Source organism: Anopheles nili, chromosome 3 (genome assembly GCF_943737925.1).
Source record: "Anopheles nili chromosome 3, idAnoNiliSN_F5_01, whole genome shotgun sequence".
NCBI classification, from domain to species: domain Eukaryota; kingdom Metazoa; phylum Arthropoda; class Insecta; order Diptera; family Culicidae; genus Anopheles; species Anopheles nili.
In genome coordinates this window covers 70,563,676-70,574,369 of record NC_071292.1, presented here as the reverse complement: position 1 = coordinate 70,574,369, position 10,694 = coordinate 70,563,676, and the positions used below count along the sequence as shown (strand labels likewise).

Here is a 10,694-nt window from a genome sequence, read left to right as displayed (position 1 = left end):
ACTCCACGGAAAGCCGCTCGGCATCGGCAAGGAATGCCGTGGCTGCCAAGCCACGAACGAATCGTGAGCCGACTGCTCGAATCGAACTGCTCGGGTGGCGCGTAACGCGATGGAAATAGTTTTCCTAGCGCTGTAAAAGCTGGGCATCGGAAGTGAAATGCTGGAATTCGACGACCGCGCACCGGATTCAATATACGGTACGGTGCGGCTTTTCATGCCTCCTTTAGCAGCTTTGGAGGACGTGAAGAACGGCTGAAAGGCCGCGACAGCGACTGAACGTTGACAAATTGAATACCGAGATCGTATGGCGGGGACAATAAATAACTGGGGAAGTATTTTTGGCAAATAGTTCCTTTGGTCGGCGCGCAAAACCCAAACCCGAGATCGTTGGCTCGTTGCGGTTTGTTTACGTAAATATTGCTTGTTGACGTCCTGCGTCTCGAGCCCTTTACTAGCGAGTTCTTCGTTTAGCATTTCACGTGGTTTTCGGTTGTTTGCTAGCGGCGGCCCTGAGGGATGAGCGCGTTCTTTGCACGCGGAAAGTGTTTGTCGCCACCCGGTGGGCTGGTGGGTTGGGCGTGTGGAATGTTTTCCTCACTTCCGGAAAGAAATGAGGCCGATTTGTCTGCGGGGAAGGTTTTTGGCTATCAGTCAAGCCTTGTGGCCAATGCGGTGGGGCTTTTCGGTGTTATACGCGTCGGATTTTTGCTCAAGCAGGCCATGATTTGGTTGGCTTTGAAAATGTCGTTTTTTGTGAGAAATTGCATGAAAACGTCTGTGAAAATAGTAAAAAAATGGCCTAGTCTGGTGAAAACTTGTGCTGATTTTACAGATTTTCAATCCTTGGCATTTTAAATCGTGTTTTTGGACTTGCTTGCACAATAAAGTCACTTGTTTTTTCATCATACAGGTAATCTAAAGAAGAAACGTAGCCTTTATGTTATTCATCCTTTTGGCAATTTTGCAGAAGGAATGGAAAACAGTCAAACCGAAGCTGGAACGAGGACATTGTTTAGCATTTGCCCTTGCTAAAAGATTGACTTTCCTGCAACTCTTTCGGCTCGCTGCGACAAAACCCATCTCCTGGCGGGCAGTTTATTTGGATTATGCCGAGGGTTCCGCTCCCAAATATATGCAATCTTATCCTGATTTATGTGCCTTGTTCGCAGACCTTAACCTCAGAGCCGGGCTTGAGTCGCTACATCCGCAGCACCATTAACCTTGGCGTGTTGGGGGCGCGAATCTTAGCGAATAGACGCGCCCCGGACGGATCGCACTGTGCCGCCGACGGCCATTAATTTTCCGCTCCATAATTGTATTAGAAAATTCGCTTCGGAAATGCTGATGAACCACTGAACCCTGGTGGCGGTTGTGTGGAGGAAAAGGTGAAACGCACGCGCCCTTGCTACGGTCGAAAGTGGCGTGGAAAGAAAAAAAACCCACTGCAGCCTGCGTATACTCATTTCCATAAGCCAGACAGTAGTGGCCGGGTCGGATCGGGCCCCGCAAAAATCACACGACGAGGTAATATCAATTTCGAACCCCTTTTGTGCTGCTCTGCAGCCATCGCCGACGATTTCGTTAATTACAATTAGTCTTATTGAGAATTTATGTTCCACAATCCATTCGGTGTCATTTGAAACGAGGTCGCCGGGAGGGCAGAAACCATTTTCACTTTCGCTGGTAATCGAAACTCTTTTCCCGCGACGGTGGAAAACGTGCTCAAGAAACCCGAAGTTTTCGAAGTCCGATCGAATGCCAGACGGGTCAAAGGATTGCGCAGTTTTCACAACGCCGATGCTGTTCCAGCATCCACCCTTCGGCGGGAGCGCGTCCTGATAAGCATCGGGCGGAAGACGACGGATTTTGAAGACATCGCGAGTCGTCCGTGAACCGGCGGCCGCGTTAAGTAACGTTTTTAAATAATTACGGAATCAATTATTGTAATTGAATTAATGATAGAGATTAGAAATACGGCTCATGCCAGAGGAGAGCGCGAGTGAGAGCGAGAGAAAGAGAAAAAAAAACGCGGCAAGGATAACGAAAGGAATTGTCTTTGTTGTCAGCAGTGACGAAGCCGCGAGGACGACGACGACGACGACGACGACGATAACGATAATAACGATGATCATGATAAATTTAATACCCTCTCGCCAATCCGGTCGTGGTAACGTTTAAGTGAAGCTGGCTTACGTCGAAGCATCCCCTTCGCAGCCGGTTCCCTGTCGAGTAGTGGCAGTCCGTATCATTATCATTGTTTATGCTGCGTTCCCTAGTGTGTGTGTGTGGTTGTGTGCATGTGCAGCACTATTGTTCATCCTGCGAGCAGGGACTCTCGGGGACGTTGTTTTTTCTACCATCCACCAAAAGCGACCCCTTTTCACCCGTCAAGAAGTGTGTGTGTGTGTGTGTGTCACGCTTACTGAACTTATGCTCGCCGTATTAGAGCCGAAGAACGAGATTAACGCTCGACGGAACGAACAAGAACCGGGAAGTCGTGCAGGAAAAACAAAGAAACTCACGGTGCATGTGCATCCGGGGCCATCGCTAAAGGGTGCAGTTCTCTCGGGCGGACTGGAGCAAGCGTAATGTTATTTTACCAGTGACTTATGTTATTTATCATGGTTGCCGTACTGTGCTGTCGGGAAGATTGGAACCGACTGGGGTGAGCTTAAAGCGCTTTCCCGCTGTTCTCTGGAGCGCTCTGGAGTGTCGTTGAGAGCTGCCAGGCGACCAGTTGCGAACTCCTCTCGTGTAATTAATTTTGTATTACAAGCTTGAGAAGCATTCCCATCATGTTGCGATGTATTTACTTTTGCAAACGACAATACTCGGGACGGAGCATGGCGGTGCTGTAAAGTGTAAAGAAGGGGAAGCCATTTAAAACAAAGCTTGGGCTTGGCATTAAATCTTCATTAAATGTTTAGAGGACAATGCAACCAATTTAGGAAGCGATAACGTGAAAACGGAATTTATCATACGTATCCATATGATCATGATCATGTATGGCAACAGTACGTTTGGTAAGTTGAGCTTTATACACAAACATCGTTATCGTTCTACGTCGTATCAGCTATAACACTCTTGTAAGGACAAAGTTGAACAGTTAATTTCAAAATCTTCATTTAATAACATGTATGTAAGTATACTGAGGAAATAGTCTTGTTTTTCCCGCAAACCATCAACAACATTTGCTGCCCATTACTAACAACCACTAGCCTAAGTTGCTGGTTCAGTTTCCGGTTATCAAAGCTACAGCTATCCCACTCCATAGCAAATTAATTAATGCTGCCTGTAGCTTTGCTGGCATAGGCTGTGTCGCGCTCAAATACCAAGCTGTTTCGAAACATATCACGAGGGAATGTTTCGAACGTTAGCTCATGATGTGAGGGGGGAAAGAAATACACGCAAAATATCGAAAGGGAAAGGGAAATGAGTGTAGTTAGTAATGCTTATCAGTTGGCGTGACAACGGACCACCTGGCGTGAACAGTACGCTACTGTACAGTATGGTACTGACTGGTAGAGAGACTGTGAATTTTATACAGTATGCTAGTAAATTATTGAAGGTGCAGAGAGATGCTTTCCACCTATTAGCAAAGAAGTAAATAGATTCGTTCTTAATGTACAGCCACTTTTCGCTGTTCATTTTCTGCATGTTTCTCGTGACCGGTTACAATACTTTTCTTGCGCTGTGTTCGTTTTATTGCTTCCCTTTATCGGTTACCAGCGATAAGGCTCCCACGCCAAACAAGGGTGCACTACTCTGCATCGAATCGACCACATCACTGCATACGAACGCAGTAAAAAGAATCATAGCGCCATGCTGCCAAACGAATTCGCCAGTAACAGTCCCTGGAAGGTGCTGCCTCCGGTTGAAGGTGATCTTCGTACGTGAAATGATCCATCGGTGATCTCGGGAAGCATCTGCAGAACCACAACCGACTGAGCCAGATGAACGGAGAATATCCGAAGATCCTGTACCGCATTGCGGCTCCAAGTGAGAGCGATCGGATCCGAGAGGCCCTGCTATCATTCTACTACCCAGAGGAACTGCTGAGTCGATCGTACGCCGGAGAGCAGCAGATCGCCGGAGCAGGACCACCAGAAGAACAGCTCCAGCATGCGTTATCCTTCGCCCAGCAGGGTATGGCCGCGTTGGCGATCGAGGAAGACCACGGGAGGATCATTGGTGTTGCGATCGCGCGCTGCGTGAAGCCAACAACGGCAGGTGATCTGTTGACGGCGGTACCACAAACAGGATCGCATCAGTGGGCTGAAACGTTGCGGTTGTTTGCGCATCTCGAGCACACCGGAGATGTTTGTGGGCGTTTTCGATCACGCCGTGCCTACCACGTGTTCGTGTTGGCCGTAGAACCACACTTCCGGCGTCGAGCCATTGGCCAGAAGCTCATGGAATTTCAGCTGGCACGAGGAAAATCGCTTCGCTTTCGGGTAGTGAGTGCGGATTTCACGTGCAAGGAAGCGGCTCGCATCGGTGAACGTGTGGATATGAGGTGTGTCAGTGTTCTGTCTCTGAACCAGTATCGCAACCCGGTCGGAGAGCGTTCGTTTGCGGCACCGGAAGTTGATCCGGTCGTGAGCACGTACGCTCGGTATGTTTGAAGCGCGAATGCGGATAAGGATGATACCAAAATTGCTCGCTCAGTGCGTTTCTTCTTGCCCACCTAACACTGGACTGTGGAATAGAGTGCTGTTGTTCCTTGTTATGCGCATAAGTTGTGTTTAGGGAGAAAATTGGTGAGAATATTAAGGTGTGTTGTATGAATTGAATTCCATTTCCCATTCACGCGAATAAAGAAACCCGAAACATGACTTGCTCAGCGTTCCTATCATCTATCAGTGTGTTATTGTTTCCGTTTCCTTTTTTTCATGGATTGTTCGCTGGATTTACTTCTCGTCGGAATGATTGTCCATTTATCTGTTTACGTCTCGTATTTAGCACAGAATACGATAAATTAAAATAAGAACAATCGAGATAATCATCAGACAAAATTCTATGTATCTAGAAAAAAATCAATCTGCAACAATGCAAGGAATATATCATTCCAAACCATGCAATCGTATACTAAGGGAAGCAGATTTGCGTTCTGGACGCCTTGGATGTTCAATCGGAAATTGATTGCAGTACCAGTTGAAAACTCTTTCCCAAGGATACCCTTTAGTAGCGCCTGTTTACCGCTTGTCGCTGCCATAATTCATTATGTCTCTTCCGGAACCGGCAAAAGTAAACGTCCCAGACAGGCCACTAGCACCGAGCTCCGTTCTGAAGTTCTACTGACTGCAAGCAAAACGGCTGGGATGGTTTGCGATTGTAATTAATGAATTTGTTTTCGTTTGCAACGGTTCCCCGTGTCGGAGGTTGTTCCGCAGTGTGGAAATGTCTCTACTTTTGGAAGCATAGCTCTTTCAAGTTTGCTGAAAAATGTTCGCTTCAATCGATTGTTTGATTTATCTTAGTACATTTAAAATACGAAAAGAATTGACTATTTCTATTACATTTTTTTAATAAAATATACTGCTAAATCTACAAAATATTTTATATGTTAAAAAACCAATGTTAATATACTTGTACTAATTAATATTAGTATAATTAATTTGGAAATTGCTTTGATTCTAGCCAAAACATGTACAAGGTACTTTGGTTCCCTTACTTGTGGCAACCGACTAATGATGCTTACGAAACGAATGTTTTTGGCCAGGGTTCGAAAGGAAAGTTCCAGCTCCGAACGGCCATGACTGAGTTTGTTCAATCAACTTTAGTCATTAGTTATGAATTATTACACAAACAATCGCCACTGCAGTGCGGATTGGCACACGGGTTCCTGGCGGGGCCGGCAAACGTTTGCAAGGCTCACTGTCCGTGTCTCGAGGACCCAAAAAAATGTCCATCTGCGGCGGTGTACGGTGCGAATGCTAAAGCAAAAAGGAAAGCCTAAGAAGGCGACAGCGGCGGCTGGTGGAAATGGCGAATTAATGAGCCATCCGAAGGACGAAAAATCAACTTCGGCCAAGAGCCATCGAATTCCACCGAGCAGACGGGCGATAGCAGTATAAAGGACGACAGAAGGAAACAGCAAAAATAAAGGAAAATACCCTCCCGATTCACCAAGAAAAGAACGCTTCAGGGTAAAATCTCTGCAACGTTTAGTGTTGGCAATTAGTGAAGTGCTATTGATGAGCTTTCGGACGCGGCGTACACAAACAGCGGACGGCTTTGCCATGTTTATTCGAACTTTTTATTTTCGTATTTTCACTCAAGTACATACATCGTCTGAGGCGTCTACTCGGGTCATGATTTATCATTTTCCGGACAGTAGAACACGTCCACGTTCGTTTCCAGGCACTTTCGAAAGTTGTAGCTGAAGGCTCCGAGGCAATAGTTGCTGGGAGATCTCTTGAAGTAGTTCAGTCCACGGCCTATCTTCACGATGTAGCCATTGCTTAAGCTGGAAAAGGAAGGTGGTGCAAGCGTTAGAAGAAACTTGGGACAAATATGAGTAGCTTACTCACATTACTTGCCGGTCATGCATATGCTCAGAGTATTCTATCACAAATTTTACGGCATGTTGCTGTAAGTTTTCTGCCAGCGTGTGAAACGCTCGACCTTGTTCATCATTGTTTTTCGCGTCTTTGATTGTCATCAGCTGGACATATTTAAGATTTGTGCAACTGCTGACGGCCAATTCGCAGAACCTTACGAGATTGCAGATCTGGTAATGGTCACGCACGTAAGGCTCCTCAATTAAAATTTCCCGTACGCTATCGTTTAAATATTTATTAAAGATTCGATGGTAGTCGTACCCAGTAGAGTCGTCTACTATGTGAAATTTGTCCTTGATCACACCTTTATTTTTGATCCGATCGAGCAATTCTTTCACCTGTTCAGCGCGATTCATATATTCAACTATCTTATTTTGGTAGTGACGCTTTTTTTGTGCATCTGTTTCAGCTGCAGTTGAGGAGAATGCCAATGTGGCAAGTGAAGTGGAAAAAAGTGTCAACACACAACCGGTGACTCATATTTGCGATGTATTTCAGATCTCGTTTCTCAACACTTACCTTTAGATTCCTTGAGCAATGATTCGATTCCGTCTTGGTACAATTTCAGCGCTTCCAATTTTCGGCCAATAACATCGTATTCGATTGCTCGCGTGAGCAGCGTAATGGCCATCAGTGGTGATGATGCCATGACGATAAATAAACTATTATCACTTTTCACTGCAAGCAACAGTCTTTTGTTTCCTCCTCCGCCGTACGGAGCAACACATTTCCGAACGTAAACAAAGTTTCGCAAAAACAGCTGTCCATTTTGACAACAATATCAAAGGGCGCGTTTTTGACGGCGAACACGTGTTGTCAAAACTGCTCGAGAAAGTCGAGCAGTTATTGTAAGCATGCAAACGTTTGAATGTTTTACCGCCATTCGCTCGGCAAGCACATGTTCTGAGGAGAATTTCACGCATGCGTTCGAATGGTTGTTTATCGTAAAAATGTTTTGTTCTTATGCGTAGTCTAGTGAGCATAGGTTGTTGATTCTTTCGTTGATGAAAACAAATCATGTGATAGCAACAATTGGTTGCTAGAGAACTGGATCCACATCCGTGAAAATTTCAATGTTATAATACTATCCAGTAACTTGTAGAATATATGGCGACAGTATTTAAATCAAGTGAGCTATTGTAAATTTAAGAACAGATCTCTAACTTAATATACCATTTGTGTTTCGAATTGAATCAAAGCGTTTGCTAGACGCATCGTAAAGAAGAAACATATATGTTTTGGAAAATAAGATAGCATGAAATTACGCTACGACGGTTGCTATTACACGCTGGTGTAGCTATTGGATCCACCCCGCAAACTACCGGTCGGCTGCGTATGATAGAAGGATAACTAAATCCGAATGAAACGTCGGGTTTCGGAAACGCTTTGATGACAGACATTACCCGTCCCAGCGGGAGGGGCTCTGGCAACATAAATTGAGGCATTCTTCAACCCATCGCACAGTTAGATAAGAAAAAGGGCCACCAACAAGCACAGGGCCAGAAAAAAGTGCATTATCCTTTTCCACAGCACGAACTAGGCTAAGGGAAACACCAATCGCAAACACATACCTGGAGGTTAGCTTTCCCGCGCGATGGCTCCCAACCCAAAGATGGAAGATGGGAATACTAGGGAGAAAGTGAGAACAAGACAGCGATAGAGATAGAGACGGTGGTAGTGGAAATAAAAAATGACTTATTTTTAAGACCCCGAGACACGGAAACGGTAAAATGGTTTCGGGAAACTTTTTCTGCCTCTCATTTGTTTGCGTCCGATTGGCCTTTTCCGCTCCGATTCGATCCCGGCCCCAGTGTGGGCTATCCCAACCGTTGGGTGGGATGAATGCGCCTTCTCCGTCGGATTTTTATTACCATCCTTGTGGGTTTTTCCGCCGGCAACAGCCCGGTGGAGGCGCGCGTGCGACAAAGCCCGGTATCGGAACGTGGACCCCATATCGACCCCGTTTCGGTTCGAGAGGAACGACGTAGATATTGAGTAATATCTTTTTTATTCAATAAGTTTGGGCCTAGGTGCGACTCGGCTCGGAGGGCTGACCATCGGCAGCGAAAGAAATGGTAATTTCTGGCCGGTGATAATAAAGAGGATTCAATTTCTCACAGCACCCGGTGGCGGTGGATTTTCGACCCAGCATTCGGGACGCTTTTCCTTCCGTGGGTCAATTCAACGATCCGCTTTCCTAGGAAAAAGACGAGCGCAAGAAAAGATGCAACCGAACCGGGTGAGGGCTGGCATCTCGAGGGCTGGCAGGATGATTAATTTACACTTGGAAGAAAATCCTTTTCCCGAACAATGCCGCCACGGTCCATTTGATGGAAAGGTTCCGATAAAGTGGCCACGGTTCTCGGCGGTCCGGTTGAGATGTTTTTTGTTGGTATTTTGGGCTTAGCGTCGGCCGGAACCCGTGGCGGCTTGTTTTGTATTTCCACTTCCAGGTCCACCCACGCCTCACTTCACTAGTTGTTGCTCCACCCCACCGTTGGTCCAATGGTGATAAATTGATTTTGACGAACTCTGGCGCTTGGGCGATTCATTTTGCAGTGGTAAATTGAGTTGCCAGGGTGTCGTCCACCTTGCGGTTGCGTCAGCTCACCCAGGGCGGGCTCGTATTTATATTTATCTGTTTGGGGTTTCCACCCCCACCGATAAGAGGGTGGCATTTCGGGGCGTCTTCAGCGCAGGTAATGAATGTTTTTTACGTCATGCATGGACAATGACGGCTATCTGCCGGTGCTGCAGGGCCATTGTCGATTCTCGGGATGATTGGCACATCGTTTTGGGTAATATATGAATACGGCCGTGCGAAAGGACGAGAATGCGCGAGAATCCTTCCGCGGCGTGATCCGAGAGTGGGATGGATTAGTTGTGCGGCCATGGTGGGAAGAAAGCAAGCGATCCATCATGGTGGTGATGGATTACGGCACGATTGAGAATGCTTTGGTTGGGTGTGGCTCTGATGATGCGAAACGTGGCATCGGTGTGAAATATTTGTATCGCTCTAGGTATATAAGCCCAGTAAGTCCTATTGGCCAGTTTTGGAGGGCATAATGTGAGAAGGCATTTTTTAACGCAAGGCACGATTTTGAAGCGATTGTAAAGGAAGAGAAATTCTCAAACAGCAATCCTTAGACCCATACGGTAGCCCTCGGGAGTGGCATGATTCAAGAAAGTAAAAATAAATAGCTTATGACCATTTTTCACAACATTTATGGCATGTATAAAAACGTTTCTTTATTTGATTTTCTCCCTAATTGTGCCTTGTAATTGATGTAGCCATATTTAGCAAATAAATTTGCCCTAAAATTAAACTCTTGGACAGATAGTTTTTCGTGGCGTATGGTCTCATTTTCCTATTCACGTTAATGTGATGCGTTTTTCACTCTGCCGCTTATAATCGGCCTACCCACCGGTCGAAATTCCGTTCCGTAATCAATTACTGTGCAATAGCTGTCCGGATAATTGTTGCCCGTGCCAAAGAAAAGCTGATCGTATTCATTTACCTCTTTGATTACGCCCCGAAAAGGACGATCATAATGAATTTCATCAATGCCCGTTCGCCAACGCGCGCAAACACATGAGACCCAGCGGCTCGATACGACATCGCAAAATTAAACATTTCCCATCCAGCAAACGATCGACCCCCGGCGGCCGACAAATGGCTTCCGGCTTTGGCGACAAATCTTTACCCCCACGACTCAACCCACAACCCCCAAGGACTCACCCCCAACGGTGGCCATGTTTTATGTGACATTTTGCTAAATGTCCCCGAGCCAGCGGCGGGGCCATGCTGAAGGGTTTTTCTTGAAAAGTTTCATTCCACAGGAATGTGGAAAATGCCCGTCCGGTCCGCCGTCTAATCTCGGGGTATTTATTATGCCCTCTCTCACTCACACCGCCGGGCACGCTTGCGAATGAAAACCCTACCACTCGGGCGTAGGCTGCCCACCGGTCAAGACACTGGCCACTGGTACGGGAGCTAGCTGGCAGGCTCCAGAAGATAAACAAGGTCATTCCCTCAAATTCACTTCCAGATTATTAATTAAGTTGTTATCAAAGCATCGACGGCATCCATCCCACCCCACCGGGGGGTGGCTTCGGCCGCAACATTATGGG

The 10,694-nt window shown here is 46.4% G+C and overlaps 2 protein-coding genes across 2 annotated transcripts; one reads left to right on the top strand and one right to left on the bottom strand.

Annotated features, from left to right (window-relative positions):
- The first annotated feature begins 3,953 nt into the window (after nt 1-3,953).
- Nucleotides 3,954-4,625, top strand: LOC128726562 (uncharacterized). Its single transcript, XM_053820377.1, has one exon. It carries the CDS (start codon nt 3,954-3,956, stop codon nt 4,623-4,625), a length of 672 nt encoding a protein of 223 aa, XP_053676352.1.
- A 1,648-nt stretch (nt 4,626-6,273) lies between these two features.
- Nucleotides 6,274-7,212, bottom strand: LOC128726256 (MIT domain-containing protein 1). Its single transcript, XM_053820054.1, has 3 exons — nt 7,083-7,212; nt 6,534-6,972; nt 6,274-6,469 (listed from the first exon to the last, which is right to left on the bottom strand). The coding sequence occupies exons 1-3, from the start codon at nt 7,210-7,212 to the stop codon at nt 6,313-6,315; spliced, it is 726 nt and encodes a 241-aa protein (XP_053676029.1). The 3' UTR covers nt 6,274-6,312.
- Between the last annotated feature and the right edge of the window lie 3,482 nt (nt 7,213-10,694).

What these genes read in the sequence shown, in the direction of transcription:
- LOC128726562 (XM_053820377.1), top strand. Translation starts at nt 3,954, where the DNA reads ATGAACGGAGAATATCCGAAGATCCTGTACCGCATTGCGGCTCCAAGT.
- LOC128726256 (XM_053820054.1), bottom strand. Translation starts at nt 7,212, where the DNA reads ATGGCATCATCACCACTGATGGCCATTACGCTGCTCACGCGAGCAATC. An exon ending in ATTGCTCAAGGAATCTAAAG is followed by an intron (nt 6,973 to 7,082) that starts GTAAGTGTTGAG and finishes CCTCAACTGCAG; the next exon opens with CTGAAACAGATGCACAAAAA. An exon ending in ATGCATGACCGGCAAGTAAT is followed by an intron (nt 6,470 to 6,533) that starts GTGAGTAAGCTA and finishes TTCCTTTTCCAG; the next exon opens with CTTAAGCAATGGCTACATCG.